Source organism: Scardinius erythrophthalmus (genome assembly GCF_964197995.2).
Source record: "Scardinius erythrophthalmus genome assembly, chromosome: 22".
In the NCBI taxonomy this organism is placed as follows: Eukaryota; Metazoa; Chordata; class Actinopteri; order Cypriniformes; family Leuciscidae; genus Scardinius; species Scardinius erythrophthalmus.
In genome coordinates, this window is record NC_138242.1 from 30,131,672 (window position 1) to 30,150,046 (window position 18,375).

Below are 18,375 nucleotides of genomic sequence, written 5' to 3' on the forward strand. Positions count from 1 at the left end.
AAAGAAGGGCATCCGATATTAGAACAACAGCAGGGTGAGTAAATAATAAGTTCATTTTCATTTTAGGGTGAATTCATTAAGTTCATTAAGTGAGCTTCCTAAATAAACATGTTGTCTACTAGCAGTAAGTAAAGTAAAGCAGGACAGTCCGAGCATCTTCTGTATATCATGTATATCATTCTTTACACTGGTCTACCATCTGCATCTTAAATGCACTTTAACATAAATTCTATAATACTTACACAAACACTTTATCACTGATAAATACTGCACACATAAACCTTGTCACATATCCAAATAAATAAATTTCGGCTCTTGGCACAGAAAATGCCGTTTTTGACACAGCCACAAAAGCAGAATTATTGAGCGTTTAGTAGGAAGCAGACATTTTATGCAGCTTGTAATTTAACTTATAGAAAACCCTCTACATATGGATTGCCTTTTCCTTCCAGAAATGCTCAACTTACAAGACATCTTTTATCCAAACACTAGAATATTTCTCAAACTCTGATGTGTGTTTTCTTACAGTGCTGTGTTTGCTTTGGCTGGAGTGACGGCAGCAGATATATGAGCTTCATGTACAGGCTGCTCCCAATGCACTGTGGTTTTATTGAACTCTATACTATTTTTAGATTTTAATTTATATATATGTGTGTGCTACTGATTTTATGTGGAAGCTTTCAAACTGGAAAATACAGTGCATAAAACATTTTACACACATAAATACATTTTAACTCATGAAAAACTACTGAGTCACAGTCAGAAAATAAACATGAGTGTCTCTTATGTAACGGAGCAAGTTATAAAATCATATCTAAACACATCATTCCTGCAGTTTTCAAGGTCCAAAATTAAATTAGTCTGTAAATGGTGGTAAAAGACTAGACCAGGGATTCACAAACCTTTTTTGACAGCTGAACCCCCTTGAACTGAGATATTGCCCTTAATATTTAAATAATTTAACGACATATTCGCTGATGTCAGTTAATGGTCAAATGACATGCAGACAAACAAGTAAAATATTTTATATTTTTAGCAAGTGTTTTATTTTTATTTTATAATATATATTTTTTATAATATATTATAATTCATTATTTTATATTTGTATGATTTAATTCGCTTTTCATGCACGAACAATAATACATAAATATAATTGTCATCCAAAAATCGTCATGCTGTTCCTCAATACCATCATTTATAAATACTTGTGTAAGTACTTTAAACAGCTGTAAGATATATTTTTTAGAAGACAACACATACCAGATGTCCTCAGAAATCACACTTGAATTTCAAAGTTTTTATTTGTATACTTGTCTCTTTGTGACAGCTCTTGTAAAGCATTATCTGACAGAAACATTGCCCTGCTTATTTGAGCGGTTGCAAATGGATTGAGTCTGGACTTTCTGTTGAGCAATAGAGGACAGGGGAGAATCTGTTTGGAAACAGTCATTATTTTTGTGATTCCGTGTGTTGCCACTAGGGGCGCAGAAATGACACACAGCTAATGTAAATGAGGTGATGCTAACACTTGCACTATTTTAACTCATTGGGGATTAGAGATTAAAAATCTCTCATTGAAGATAAACATCTAAACATCTGATGTCAACCTGCCAGTAAATGAAATGTAGTGTGGTACCTTTGCAGGCTCGGCGGTGTGTGATGGGTTTGGCCATGTCCCGGTAGAATCCCTCTTTACAGTAATGGCAGTGTCGTCCAGCGGTGTTGTGTCTGCAGTTCATACACACTCCTCCGCTCTTACGGCCCGAGAGCTTATATAACTCCATGTTAAAGCGGCAGCGTCGCGCGTGCAGGTTACAGTTACACGCTATAAAGAAAGAGAGGGTGAACACGTTATTGACGAAAGCTACATATCCTGTTTTTTATGGATATGCATATGGCGTTTTTTCTCAAAAATACAATATCACTAAAAGGGTTTATAGGAGAAACTTTACAGCTCCACAAAGAACATCATATTCTCCTGTACTTTAGTTCTCTAGCTCTGGTGCTTTAAAGAAAATAAAAAGCAAACCACTGATCTGCAGAACCTGTAATGAAACAAAATGTATTTGTCTCCAAAGAACCATATAGCAACTCTGTACACCTGAAACAGTCATCTTTACTGAACCTTTATTTTTCAAGTCAACATAAAACAAGATTTGCAATGCATTTTAAAGTGTTTTTAGATTGTTAGACTAAATAATACGATTTGAATATTTGTTAAAATTAACCAACAGCCAACATGGCCTAGATGTTAATTTTAGCTAGCAAATTTTTTTTCATAAGTTATTACATTTTGATGAAATATTGTGAAGAAAATTGTGAAAAAATAAAAATAAAATAGAGATGCACTGATCAACCGGTCATCAATAGGAACCAGACATTTTGTTGCTGCAAACACATGATCGACAAACTTTATTTTATTATGGCCGATCTCTGTTCCGGACTTGCACACAAACTGCATTGGAATAATTCCCAAAAATGATTGGCATATATAAATATAAATATTGACACGCTGAAGACGGACGCAAAAATAAAGAGAGCACAGACGTGCCAGCAGAGAAAATACTGTACACAGCAAAGCTCACTGTTCCCGATGTTCGAAATATTAGAAGGAAAATACAAATATTGAATTGAGGGTGCGGGTTCATGTAAATGTAAGGGAACTGACTCTCTTCAGAAAAGTTTTGATGGCATTTTCTTTTCCTCTTACCTCCGTACCATCGGTTAAACGCCACAGCCAACCTGAGTATTGTATTTGACCATGTCCATCTGTAAACCTCACTCCCCTGATCTCAAGATGTGTGCTAGCGACTGACACTAGAGGCTGTGGTCTTTAGTGTCCTAGTTAGTGCACCAACCTCCCATGCCGGAGACGCCTGTTCGAATCCCGCTCAGAGTGGGTTGAGTAGGACCGGTTACAATTGGTGCCGTGACCCGGATGGGAGTGAGTGTAACGGAGGCCAGCCAGTAAGAGCTGTGCAGGTAAACCTCACTCCCCTGATCTCAAGAGGTGCGTCAGGCTCAAGAGGTGCGTCAGGCTGTGGTCTTTAGCGTCCTAGTTAGTGCATCCGCCTCCCATGCCAGAGACGCTGGATCGAATCCCACTCAGAACCCTGTCGAATATGACCACAGTGAACCATTTTCTGATGGCTACTTCCAGCAGGATAACGCACCATGTCACAAATCATCTCAAACTGGTTTCCTGAACATGATGAGTTCACTAAACTCAAACGGCCTCCACAACCACCAGATCTCAATCCAATAGGAACAGGAGATCATGGATGTGCAGCCGACAAATCTGCAGCAACTGTGGGATCTGCTTTAAAAAGTACATTTTGTATTTTAAATGCATGCCTGTTTCATCGTGAGGCGTCTGATTTTGTCCTTGTACATGTGTGTGTGTCTGTTATTACAGGGCCAATTTGTATGGAATTCTGTGGTTAATGAAACCTGCTCGGGCCATTCCCTAACACACACACCATCTGCTGCTCTGTGTGAGTGTGTGTGTGTGATGGGGGTCATGAAAAGGGGGTGTAATTTCGGGGGGATTCTGGGCTAAAGTCAACAGGGTGAGATTACAGCAAATTCAGCTCAATAAACGTCTGCAGGCGATGTGTGTGTGTGAGCGCGGTAAGGGTGTGTGCATTTCTCTAAATGAAATTCCAAACGTGTGACAAAAAGCACACACAGATTCACACCCAAATAGAAAGCTACAGTCTCACAAACGCACAAGATTGAATTATTAAAGCACGCAGTCCAGTCTAAATGTGAACCGTTTCTAGGGCGTTTCCAGATGAGGGTCTGATTTGAGCAAGAAGGAAAAGAGTGCAGGTTTTCTGATATCTCTCAGCGCTGGGTTTGTGCCTTGAGCATGGTACTTAATCTAAAGTTGTTCCAAGGGTCTTTCTCAATGGCACCGTTCCTCTATTACGAGAGCTTTCCAAACACAGCTGAAAGCACTCAAACCTATTAACCTGAGGTTAGAGCAAACCCAGAGCTCCAAATTCATTTCTGTAGAGCAGGAACGTTAGTTTGATGGAGCGAGCTCTACAGGTATGCACTGAACTACACCCAAAAACACATTTCTGGAAATGCCATACATCTTGTACTTAGTGTATGATAGGCAAAAATTAGAACTCCACGTTTTGGATTATGATGTCTAAATCTTAATATTACAATCAAGCAATATGAAAACACTCACAGTGTACATCTCGCCACAATGATGTGATGGCCAGAGCGTTGCAGTTAGGTCGATAGTCTATTCTCAAAAAGCTGCACAATTTAAGACATGATTCATGTCTATATAGAACAAACGGTCAAGGATATAATTGTGCTGTTTAATACTTAAAGTTACTAGTTTGTTCAAATCACTAACAAAGTATGGGCAACAGTGATAGTGATGCTCGTCTTAGTGAACGCCGCTAATAAAAAAAAGAGCAAAACCACAGAATAACACCTTTCACAGAACATCACCTGTGCGCTTTAACACACATATGTTTTATCAACTAAGAATAACAGCTCATTAAAAATTCCATCCCTGGTTTTATGTGAGCATAAATATCAGAACATTTGGCTCACAGGTGTTTCTAATTGATTAGGCGTTTCCTGTTGCGTAGATTGTTCACACATGAAAGAGTCGCGAAGTTTCACGGCTCTGTTCAAATCTTTTGTTTTTGCCTGCGAGAGAAAAGCGAGTGATTTGGGATTCTGAAAGAATTAGGAAAATTGGCATAACACAAGAGTTGGGTGTAGTCAAAACAGCAATTTGGCAGTGAAGCAACTTTGAAACTGAAGCTGGTAAAGCTACTCATAATTTAAATTACAAACAAGCTTACTTACAAGAAAAAATGGTTTACTACTCTGAAATGATTTTAAACAGACAATATTGTTGCAAACAACTGCAAACAGAATCAGTGAATCTGATTCATTTTAGTGAATTCAGATGATCGTCTGAACAAAAATAGTGTTCACGTTAGTCGAGTGTTTTACAAAATTGATTTAAATATAATGTTTGAATGAAGAGATTCACTAAAAGAGAAAGAGGACAGTTTAAGATCCCAGGTTTCAATATTCAAATAAACATTTGTCAATGAAATGAGCAACAGTCTCCAGAACACTGTACGAAACCTGCCAGGATTTGTTGGCTAGCCCTTCAAAAACAAACCAGGATGGTGATTCAAAACAACCAGAAAACAGGAAAATGTTAGATTAGTCCGTTAGCGGACATGTTTTTAATCTTTTAACTTCTATTCAACTGAACAGGCATTTCACTGGCTGAAGAGTGACTAACCCCGAAACTCCCAGAAACAGGCAACAGCTGGAAGTTTCTTCTCTGAAGGTTTGGCACAAGACGAGAGCGCAAGACCAGCGACGTTGATGAGTTACAGACACTCAAGCTGGAGATCTCGGACTATTTTATAAGCTTTATATTTGTTTTGAAATGTCACGATACTTACGCTCACATAAAATGGAGTAATAGGGTGCTGAGAATGCTTTTATTTATTAATTTACTTAATTGGTTACATGTGTTTAGACGAGCCAAACATAAAAGGTGGCATTTAGTATTTTTGGTTTACAGGCATCTTTCAGACTGTTTAGATACTGCTGGAGTGAACAGGAAATCTAGAAATCCAGTCCAAATTTCTAGATGGCTTTGGTTTTACAAGAGCACAAACCAAGTACTTCGACAAATGTGTCCTTTGAATCGTAGCACGCAAAGAAACAAAACGACAAGCTAGTTCAATAGTTGGCAGACTAACAAATAAACAGGAAGATAAACATATCTCTACAAGGTTTCTCTGCAGCATCACAGCTTTATATCATTAACGCTCTGTGTGGCGTTTTTTCCCTCGGAAGCAGCATGTTTTGGTTTGTGACGTATAGGAAATCTAAGGCAGTAAAAGTGGGCTTTTGTGTGTGTTTAATGAGGATATGGTTAGTACTCATACTTCCAGTGTCCTGTGCAGGTGGCCGTGACTAGCAATACACACACATACGGCTGCGTCCGAAATCACATACTCTCTTGAGTAGGTACTTATTTTGAATAAGTAATTACTTTGCAACTGCCTGCTTAAAAAGAGTGTTCTATGTAGTATGAATGTGTCTAGAATGAATGTAATCTGGATGTACTACATTTCCCATGTTGTCATTAGACTTGTGTTGCTTCACTGTCTTTCACAGATCCTCTCCTGTGGCCTCATGGGATAGTAAAGTGTCCACCGAATGCACACTTCAGAATCTCGCCAGAAGTATTAGGTCATCCGGGGACTTTTTGCCTAGTCTATAATGAGTACTGTGAATTCGGACATACTTATTTTGTTACGTACTGTTTTTCCGAATACTAGAGAACTAGGGCTGATAAACTATATTATATTGAGATCTTGATCAAATTTACGTTGATGACAGTGATAAGCTCTTGACATTTTTTCTCGATATGGATTAATCTAACAGCCTATCACACAGCAGAAATAAACGCGACAACAGCCAGTCAGTGCATGTCGCTAATAAGTGATCTGTGTGTGAATTAGTGATGAGTCGATCATTAGTTAATTTTGAAGGAATCTTTAATATGACTCTGGAACAACGGGTTGCCTCAGAGAGTCATCAGAGAATCAGAGAGTGATTCATTCATTTTGTGTTGATCGCACATGCGAAACATCCTATAGGTTCTGTACCGGAAACAGAAATGATTAGATCACCTCCTGAGTCTTCGGGTCTGAGGCCTTGTCCCAAATGAAACCCTAAGCCCTTGCGATCTTCCTCCGAATCTACACTTTCATGACATAACGCCGCTTTGACTGTCGGGTGGAGGTCTCTGCGGAGCCACCCTTCTGAAGTTCCCTTCTGTAACCTAAAAAGACAAATGGGACACCCTATGGTGTCAAGATCGCAAGTGTATATCAAGTGTGTTATTTGGGACAGGGCCTGAGTCGTTCGTTCATTTGTTATGTGACTTGAAAGCCGAATTGGATACAATAATTCCCAACTTCCTTGCGCGTAGGTATTTATTTATTATTATTTTTATTTTTTTACTCTTACAGTAATGTGATGCTTTTCTGGTCTCAAATTGTAGCTTATTCCTTACAATTTATACATTTCTATCATGATGGTTCTTTTCCATAACAGTGAATGTCGAAATAAAGAGATGGTCAATGCTTTAAACTTTATCCGTATAATAAATATAATACAACATGCAGTCAAAAATACTATCGTAATGTTGTAAGATACTGGGAAAGGAAGCGTTCACGTGACAAAAGAACGAACGACACAAACCCGAAGACTCGAGAAGTCAACTAATCATTTCTGTTTTCCTGAGTTATATTAACAGACTACATGGCCTGAAGACCCAGATAAGCAATTATTAAATTATTTCTGTTTGTCATAATTTGGCCTTGGCTGCATTATAGTTTTCTTTTTCGAAATGTGATTAACGTTGCGTTGGTAGAAGAACATTTTAATTATTCTGCTGAAATGAACCAAATGACTTGAAAAAATATGAATTAATTCTGATTAACGAGATTCAAAGAGCCGAATCTGTAATATGATCCATCACTGAATGAATGAACGGAACGGAGCAATTTCGTCTGATACACAAACTCACACACATGTGAAGCTCACGGTGTTTTCAGCATCTGTCGTCTCAATATGAGGCCATGAAACACATGAAATTCATCAGCAGAGCTGTTTCTGAAAGTCACTTCACGAGCTTCAATGTTTCATTTAAGGAAAAACTACCGTCAAATACACACTGAAACATAGATCTCCACGACAAACCGTCAAAATAAAAGTTCGGTTTAACCGCAAGAAAATAAATCACTACTGTAAATGTATAATAAAATGTGCTCCTCAAAGTAATACTGTTATTCTAAGGAATATCAAACAACCAAGATATTTTTTCATCCATTTTTTAAGTTTATACAGTTCTGTTGTGCAGCATATTGTAAAAGAAAAATTGTAAATGTAAATTAAGATATGTTCTCATTTGATTACATTTTAAAAGCTTTATTAAATTTGTTTATAAATTTGTATTAAATCACAAAACACAGAATTACTGTGTGATAATCACAAAAATAATATGTGATAATTAATATTTTTGGCCATATCGCCCAGCCCTATAGGGAACTGCTATATAGTTGAACTTAATTTAACTGTCAGACCCTCCATTTGTGGTCCGCCACTCATTAGTCTGTTATACCTCTGCTAATCTCTTTGTCCTTGTTCTCTCAGCTGAATGGGGGATGATTTTAACGAGATCACACTGAACGACTGCCAGGTCGGGCACAAAATCTGCGGGAGTCCTTGGCGTGTGTTGAGGCGAGAAAACGAGGGAGTCGAGCGTGTACTGGGGGTCATTTGGAGACGGGGCCACCAAACCAGAGCAGATGGCATGAGAAGAGGCAGAGCGAGAGGTGAGAGGAAAACGCAGAGAGCTCCGAATTCAATTCTGGGTTTCATTACACGAAAGAAAACGAAACTATCGGCAAACTCTCATCTGACAGAGTGGACAGGAAGAATTAGACGAGGCAGAGAGATTTATGGAAGACATTAGCGATACTAATGGAGTGTCAGGACTGCCAGACTGGAGCATTTGGACACGATATATCTTTCCTGACACAAAGATTGATGCATTTACACTATTCAGCTAATTTTTCGTTCTGCAATAATACTGCTGTCTGATAAGATAAGATAAGATAAATATCTGCAGCTGCTACTGATCTTCAACATATGGATATATGTACATCTATAAAAATTAGTTAGAATCCTTTAAAAAACTACAGCGTTATGGTACAATAATGGTATATTACCATGGTACTTTGTTTTCTGTAATTTAATTGCAGTTCCTTCTGATGTAATTACATTAAATACTGAAATATATACTATAGAACAACTCAATATAAAACAATAGTATCAGAAGTTAACGTCTAATGTTAAATGTACATTTTTATTGTACCTTTCTCGCTTTATAAGCTTTGCTCAGTTCAATCAAGAATAATTTATGAAATTTTGCATTATTTATTTGAAAGAATTAAAAGAGTAGTTTCATGCCTTTCCTAGTATTGTTCAGCTGGTCGAGATTGATATGGGATTTAGAAAGTAATTAGTAATAAGTAATCCAATACTTTTAAGAGAGAGTAATTAGTACAGTAATTTAACTACACCGATGAAGATGTAATTACTTTTTTAGAGTAACTTACCCAACACTGTACTTAACTATATTTAACATAAATTCATGACATTTTTACATAAGCTGTAGCTATAAACTGCTTCATTCATCTGGATTTAGTCAAATTCACTGAACAGAAAGTGTTTGTGTTGCTTTATAAGACCCTATATTGCAAAAGTCTGTTGATAAATTGATGCATTTTCTGCAGGGTCTAGCATATTATGTCCATCAAAAATGCGTTCGCACCTATGCGTCTGCTACACGGCGCAGCCAGTGTGAATTCAGTGTTAATATGGCCGCCAAAAGAAATAAACGTTGTTTTCGTGTGCGGTGTGAAACGCCTAGTACTCTCATTCTGCTGTCAGCAGCGTTCTGCTCTGAGCGTCGACTGTTCAGACATATCCTGAGAGAAGAGGTTTATGTAAAGATTAACATACTGCAAGACAGACATACGCAAACACAAATCTCTGTCCTGCACTCGTGTGTCAGTCTGTATGTATTCTATGGAATGCATCCAGAATTAATACAGATACACCCGAAGTAATCCAAACCCAATAAATCAAGTTCAGACGTGAGATGCGATGAGAATTAACCTTCACGTTTTTGCCAAGTGATCGTTTCATAACACCACACTGTAGCTCTGTTTCAAATCTAGGGAGATGCTTTAGATACTGTTCCTTATTTTGGCCAAAATTAATGCAAATCTAAAGTGCTAACCTAACCCAGTGACAAACATTCTACCATTCAGCATGGCAGACATTGAAGAAATGCTGATTCACAGCTCCAGTCCTCTAATTTAGTTGGCCAAGTGATAGTTGCTGATATTTAGCTTAACATTTCATTCAGTACTGAAATGTAGCAAAACATATTTAACCTATTTTAAGCTAGATTTGTGTACTTAAGAGAATCACGTCATTAGTTTAGCAAAATACTACAGCCAAACTATTGTGAGCCACGATTTCAATAGAGTCACAATTGATTTCAGTAGAGTTCGGACGGTAGTATTTTGCTAAAGTGCATATGAAGAGCATACAAATCATTCACACCAGCTATAAAGATACTGATAACTACATTAGTGTCCACACCAACGTTTATTATAAGCGCGTCTGCTGCTTTAAATGCTCTGTGTCGTTGTCGTTATAGCTGTGGTGTGGACATATGAGAATATGTTTATCGTTATCACTCTTAGTTTAAAAGACACTTAATATTCAGAACTATTATTGAGCTCAATAATGACACAATCTGTATCATTAACTTGACTAATCTTACTAGGTGTGAACATGCGTTTAAGGGTGCCTGTAGTCAACAAGGCTGCTCACTAGGTTTTGGAATAGCTAATGAGGATTGAACAACATTTTAACTCACGTAAACACTCGTTGGCTTCTTTCGCAGTGGCGCGCTGCCAGGGCCGGTCATAGTGAAACGGTTTGCAGCGGTCACACTCCGGACCCTCTGTGTTGTGTTTGCATTCACACACCAGCTTTCCGTCCTTCTCTCGCACACACCTGGAGGCGTGGCCGTTGCATTTACACCTCCCGCCCACTTGGAAGTCGCCAACCGCGTAATAATACGTAGCGGGCGTCCCGAGCGGGTCTTCGCTCTCGCGTCCCGACATGGGCAGCGCTCTGAGGTGCTGCGGGCGACTGAAGACCACACGAATATCAGTGACCGTAACCCAGTCCTGTAGAACAGGACTCGAGTCGAAGTCCTTCCCTGATGGGCGTCCGTCTAGCGTGCTGAAAGCGATAAGGCCGCCGGAAAGCGGGTAGAGATCAGTGTGTCCGTCCGTGCACAAAGCCTCCTGCTCGTTCTGCTTGGTGATCGCCGCTTTGTTGGGTCGGTTGTACATGCGACGGCATTGCGACGAGTAGAATTGGTAGGGCGTCCAAGTGCGGCCGTAGTCCATGCTCTTATAGATGGCCAGGGATTCGGGACGAGGGGAACAGAACTGCAGGCTGACATACGTGATTTCAAACTTCTTCCCGAGCGACAGTGTGAGCGTTACGTTGAGCGGCGAGCCCTGCAGGTTCTCCGACTGCCAGCACGTGAGGTTGTGGGCAGAGTTCAGGTCGGTGAGGTAGCTGGGAGGGTGTGCGTTGCGAGGGTCCGATGCGTCGCAGACTTGGCACGAGCGCACGGCGGGACGGTCGTCGCGTTCAACTAAACTGCACGAGCGAGACGCCGGCCGCCCGCAGACACTCGACACGCCGACCTCCTGACCGAACGCTGCATTGATGAACTCTGGGATACATCGGCGGGCGGCGCCCGTCTCGTCATAGCAGGGGTCCGTCGGTGTCGCCTGAGGCCCGGCGAATGGGTTGGGACTGTGGCTTGAGGCTTGAAACACAGTTAGCAGAGAAAGCAAGTTCCGAAAACTCCACATGATGTCACGGGAGAGAATGATGAATGTGGGATGGGGAGAAACGTATCCAGATGGATGGGTAGAGAGGGGGAAGTCAAATAAACAAATATGGTTGTAGCGTCTCCTCAGACTGGCGGGGTCTGGCGGACGTGTGATATCTCAGAACGACAACTCCAGCCAGAAAACGTCCAGTAGATAGACGACTTTCCTGGAATCAACCCTCAGCAGTGTGCGTCTGGAAATGGAACGGCAACACAACGTTAATAAATCAAACTAAACTCAGTTAATCAACTATATTCACTCACCGTAAGATTTATATAGTAAAGACCATGTCCAAAAATGAATGGAATTACAATGATACCACAGCATAATTGATGTGCATAAAAGAAAATGCCAAAAAAAAAAAAAAAGCCCCAAAAAAAAGGTCTATTAATACCAAACAGAGCCTAAAAAGAAACTTATTTTTCCAATAAATGGTCAGTAAAAAAATGGAGCTTAACCTTTATATAATGCAACTTATATATTATAATACATATGAGCAGTTAGAAGACTAAATTTAAAAATAAATAAATAAATAAACAAGCAAAATATCCCAGAATGGGATTCATCTAAATTAGGCCATCACTTAATAATAGGGGCTAGGTGGTTTGGACCAAATGTTGGTTTGTAGGTATTAATACACTCGCAGCAGTAAATCAAATACAGTAAGTTGTTAAATATAATGCTAAATATATGCAGCTGCTTGATATTTTAGTTGTTTAGTAGTTTTAAATCCTAGTTTTGCATATTTGCAATCATTTGTGAAATGTGCTGCCATGATGCTAGTGGGTCGGCAGAGCGTCGCTATGCAGTTGCAGAGATGTTCTAATGAGATTTTAGTGCTCTGCTATGCGGTTCCTAGGGTGATTCCTAAGTGCTTGCTTACAGACCCAAATCAAAAGTGTCTAGATATGCTCGGGTTCCTCCTTCAACGCGCACCCGTTTCATGGTTCAGCAGGTGAAAGCGGTGATCACTTAGTTAAGTAACAGCACACTCTCCTCAACAACACATGAGATCTGAGTTCTCACAAACGCTGCGGGACGATGCACACACTGAACTAGAAGAGTTAAAGGAATGAGCAACTTGTGCAAGTGTGTTTTAGAAATACTCATTAATAGGCATTTCAACCAAAAGAGCCATTTTAGGAAAGCCACGCATGCAGAAATACACCGCAGATGGGTTAATTTGGTCTTGGTAAACACATGCTGAGATTCCTAATGTTTTCGTGGGGCCGTTGGGGATTTTGAATGAGAGCGTTTAATGTAATGTTGCTTTGCTCAGATACTTTTCTATGGAATGGTGATATTTATCGTGTTTTAAAACAAAGAAAGAGTACTACCTCGACTGCTGGAGGAATCTGCGGTCACAGTCCGTTCCGCGTCCTACGAGCCATGATCCGGACGGACACCGAACGTATAAAACTGGATACTCTCAAACTCTCCTGATGCTTGGATCCGCAGGTCGACGCTCATATGATCCGCCGGGGGGGAATCTGATGAGATCCGCACGCTGTTTAGAGTTAATGAGAAACAGTTTGACATGAGCGTGTATCTGAGCCCAATCACACTTCTACAGCACTACAAAGAGCAATGAACCATGAAACCAGAGTAAAACTCCTCTCTTAGGACCTGTCACTGTGTGTGTGTGATGTGAATATCAATGCGGCTCTTTCTGCTCGGGCCCCTTTGCAACGGTACAGCCGGACCCTCAAATAATGACTGTAAAAGCACGTTATACACATCTGCTGAATTCTGTTAAAAACCATACTTCATTTAAACGCAAGCCAGATAAATTCATCATTATTACTGTGCTGAAAACTAGATGAGACGCTCAGATTCGTACAGGTTTCACGTCACAGCTGTTACTACATCATGCTCTTCCCATGCAACTACAATGAAGCTGTCAGGCATCAAAAAGCGTACAAAAGCACTCCTGAAATTCTCCTGAAACCATTCCATAGCTATGTGTGAGAAACAAACGGAATGTGGTGTCGTTTACTGGCAATATTGACAAGCTCATAGAGAATCAGACATGAATCATCTTTCCAATGATTCAGTTGATTCAGTTCACAAATTCATCCAACTCAATCAAGAAAGCTACAGTGCACTACATTAATTACATTTTTTATGGTGCTTTTGTGTCCTTTTTGGGCAAGCAAATGATAGCATTAGTATTACGAAGCTACAAAGCCTGACAGTTGTGTGTTTGTGAAGAGAATTGTAGAGCATTTGTTAGATATTTGAAGACACTAGCCCTAAAATGGTCCTTTTTTTCTCTGTTTCTGCCACCTTAAACTCACACATCTCTCCACACACACACACACACACACACACATCTCTTCAGTCACACATCATCAAACACCAAACAGAGAATTAAGCTCATTATTTGACCCTCACGCTGTCAGTCGAACTCTCTCACCCCACCTCTCTCTTTCTCTCCCTCGCTCGATCACTCTAGCATAAACACACAGACGTACACGTATAAGGGTCTGAGACCACTACTGAAAATGCTTCTTTTTTGCAGTCTTTTCTAATTCAGTTAAAAAATTTAAGTTATCGACATAACAATTTGACAAAAAACAATGAGACTGTGATAAAAAAAACTGATGATCAATGTCTCCAGCATTATTTGAGAATGTTCCATCATTTTGTGCTTAAATGGGAGCAAAAATGTAACTTTTCCCACAAATTAGCAACTGACCGATGCCGATATCAAGGATATTCCCGGGGCCTACATATAATACAAATAAGGAGTATAATTTTCTTTTTTCAGTTTGCTAAATTTATATGAACAGCTATTTTACACAATATTAACTTGAACAAAATTACTTTTTTATTTAGATCTAATATATATATTAGTCATACAGAAATACATGTGTGTGTGTGTGTGTATATATATATATATATATAATCACGATTAATCGCATCCAAAATAAGTTTGTGTTTAAATAATATATGTGTGTGTACTGTGTATAATTAAATTTGTATATATAAATACACACACATGCTTGTATATATTTAAGAAAAATGTGTAATTTTTATATAAAAAATGTATAAATTATATATAAATATATACAGTATATGTATGCAAATATTTCTTAAATATACACACGCATGTGTGTGTATTTATATATACAAAATTATACACAGTACACACACATACACAAACACAAACTTTTATTTTGGATGCGATTAATCGCGATTAATCTTTTGACAGCCCTAATATATATATATATATATATATATATATATATATGCTCGACTGTTTGAGCTACAGAAAAGCCACAATTTCAAGTCCTAAAACTTTACTTATTTTCCAGAATTAAATGAAAAAAATAATGTCAGTGCGGTCTCAGACGTTTTCCCCATTGTATGTATACACACATATTCTCATTGTGTGGTCTTTTTGTGTTTACACAGTGTGTGTGTCCACACCACAACATCATTTACTGACGGATCTGTCTGATTCGGAGGAAAGAATACACATGCCTCTGATTCACACACACACACATCAAGAGCATGAGACAGAAATAGGTGAAAGGTTTGAGACAAAAAGAGGGACAAATATGGACAGAACAGAGGACAGGGACGATATGTGGGAGGATAGAAAAGATAGATAGTGGCTGAAGATAAAGGATGTCAAAGTAGAGATTAAATATATATATAAGAGAGACAGAGAGAGAGAGAGAGAGGGAGAGAGAGAGAGAGAGAGAGAGAGAGAGAGAGAGAGAGAGAGAGAGAGAGAGAGAGAGATGCATCATAATGAAGAATGGACATCTCTTACAGAATGACTAAATATGGAGAGTTGAGTTTCTCCACCGTGTGTGTGTGTGTGTGTGTGTGTGTGCATTTATCAGAACTGAGACATACACACATAACACAAGTGCACAAGCTCAGATGACAACTAAATACACTTCAGATTTAAAGGTGAATTGTAATTTTTTTTCATGCTAAAATACTGTCTTGTATCCCAGTGTAAAGATAACATCTGTCTTTATAATCTTTCGTCAGATTATAATAACTTGGCTGCATGTACAGGCTGATGGATAATGTTAACTAAAAACCGAGTAAATATTTAAACATTTCTTGAGCAAACTCACATTCAGGTCCAGGGATATAGTTGTTAACTAAATTTAAAACTATTTAAAAAAATGTGTTAAGTGAAATAAAATATAAATATTAGATGAAAAACTGTTTGTTTTTTTCTACAAAAAATAGATGAATATTTTCCGTTTCTATTTTTAGTTTAAGTAGAAGTACTAAAACAGGAAATAAAACTAAAACTCTACTAAATCTAGTAAAAAATAAATTAAATGTACTATAGTCATATTTAAATAAATAAAAAAACTAATAAAAATGACAAAAGCACAAAAAAATAAATAATAATAAATAATAATAATAAATAATACTAAAATAACGGTTCAGGTTTGACTCCAGTCTGAATGAAACGCCCACTTCTCAGTCAATTCCCGATGGATACAATTTTCTTCCTGAATATCCTCTTTCATTTGGAAACACATCACATTATGGGAGTAAAATGAGTTGCGAATGTTCATGTTGATTGTAATGGGGGAGAGAAATCGGTCTGGACAAACTAATCCAGAGCGTCTCAACCGAGAACAATCACGTGTGCTTCGCTCTCGCTCTTCAATACCAATTTTCCTTTAAAGATTGCAATAACAAGATATAACAGAAAGGCATGTTTGCTGTCAACATGAATTACTCAACAGAAAATGGAGGATCGCTGTTGATTTTACGTACATTAGTGTTGAGAACTATGGACCTGCTCTGCTGTGTTTATGGAGTCTCGCGTCCGTCCTAGGATTTGTTTTTCACCTGTTGTATGGTTCAACAGGTGAAAATGGAGCATTTTGATCACTTAATAAAGTAACAACAGGACATTATTTGAGGAATCTGGGAAGCAAAACTGATGCAAGTCAAAATGCATGACTACTAATGTGCGAGTGGAAAGAAATCCGCCTGGTAAAAGAATGCAGCCACTGCGACCAGACCCTTCCTTCACACACACGGACCAAACCCAGCCCTTACTAAAACAGCAGAACCTGATCCTTAACCACACACACACACACACACACTCACAGAAACAGAAACACACATGACCACCGGCTCATGCATTGATTGCTGATTTGAAAATAATTAGAAGATTTTTTTGAGAATCTATGCAGTAATACATCATGTGTTGCTTCACAGTTCTGCAATTTTACTTTGGGGACAGACATTCTGCCAGAGATTCGTTAAAACTAATCTAGCAAAACCTTTCTTTAGAGACGTCCAAATACAATAGAGGTATATATATATATAAAAATATATATATAAAAACAATAGAAGTCTATGGCATGTCCTCATTTAGATATATATGCAAACATGTGTGTGGTTTAGGGTGGTGTTGGGGGTTTAATGCATGGGTGTTGTGTAAAATAACATGCAGACTCACACATAAGTACACACACACACACACACACACACACACACACACACACACACACACACACACATCTTTTTCCAGTTGACAACAAAAATTGCACCGCTAGGCATCACCAGCTTTGAACTCAGGAGGGAAACCACAAATAATTTTATGAAGTGTTCAAATACTGACAAACACATTTTGTGCACCACTCTTGCTCACATACACACACACACACACACACACACACACACACACACACACACACACACACACACACACGAAGTCTTAAGGTGCCAAGGCTACAACAGATTGAATCATTTAACGCCGCTCTCCGACTGGACAGAACTCTCTGTGTGTGTGTGTGTGTGTGTGTGTGTTTAGGCACACCCCAAAAGTTACAGCGCAGGAGTTGCACGGCATAGAATAACTACAAGCGCACACACTCCCACAATTACACTTTTACGGCTGTCACCTGCTATTTTATGACCCCTGACCTCTTGACATGCTTAAAATCACATGCATAAACAGACAGACAAAAGCAGGAGCAATGCACAACTCTTAAAGAGGTCATATCACACATTCTTCACACATACAAAAATATTTAATATAATAATGTTTTTATCCTAAGATCCACTCTAGTGTAAGTAAACCAAAAACAGTCATTTAGTGGTTAAATGTGTCTGTTTCCCACATTTTACTCTTTACATTATGCAATATGGATGGTCATATGCTCAAATGTATTTATCTGTCTGACATTAGAGAGTTTTGGAAGTTTGCAACACTTTAATAAATGTTCCTAAAAGTTCGAAAAGTTGTTTTCAAAGTACATCAAACTCTTTTATCTTGAAAGATCATCATTTGATTCATGATACGACACTTTTAAGAGGTAAGTCCAGTAAAGCAGTTAAAGTTAGTGGAGGGGCTTTTTTTGTTGGCGACAAAAGAGAAAAGGGTGTCATGCGCACACACACACACACACACACACACAAACACACAGATGAAGCTTCCTGTGCTGGAAGAGGAGGAGAGTGAAATATAGGCCATGTTGACTTTAGCTGCTAAGGTGGACCGAGCCAAGGCTGTGTCAGATCCAAACCTTTCACTGAAGTTGAAAAACGCTCTAATGTTGCCCAGCGCTGAAAATACGGCCCAATTATGTCTTAAAATGCAGGAGAACAGGAACATAACGCGAAAACGGGAGTGGGACCCAAAATCACACATGGCACACATCATATGCATTCAGTGCATCGTCACAGAAGAGTATGATGTGTGCGAATTAAAGAAATAGTTCACCCAAAAATAGAAATTTTGAATTTACTCACCCTCATATCGTGGGAATTTCGTCCTTCTGTGGGATACAAAAGGAGACGTTTAGGAGAATGT

The 18,375-nt window shown here is 38.8% G+C and overlaps 1 protein-coding gene and 1 gene segment (V, D, J or C); both read right to left on the reverse strand.

Moving 5' to 3' along the window:
* LOC308682903 (Ig kappa chain V region 4135-like) overlaps positions 1-18,375 on the reverse strand; it is a 1,009,768-nt gene that overhangs the window by 334,423 nt on the left and 656,970 nt on the right.
* ntn2 (netrin 2) overlaps positions 1-18,375 on the reverse strand; it is a 28,146-nt gene that overhangs the window by 8,262 nt on the left and 1,509 nt on the right. The window contains exons 2-5 of the mRNA XM_081353129.1: positions 18,315-18,340; positions 12,905-13,074; positions 10,529-11,760; positions 1,637-1,825 (exon numbers count right to left, since the gene is read on the reverse strand). Of these exons, the coding sequence (XP_081209255.1) occupies positions 1,637-1,825; positions 10,529-11,546 (1,207 nt within the window). The 5' untranslated portion in view covers positions 11,547-11,760; positions 12,905-13,074; positions 18,315-18,340. The remainder of the gene's footprint in view (positions 1-1,636; positions 1,826-10,528; positions 11,761-12,904; positions 13,075-18,314; positions 18,341-18,375) is intronic.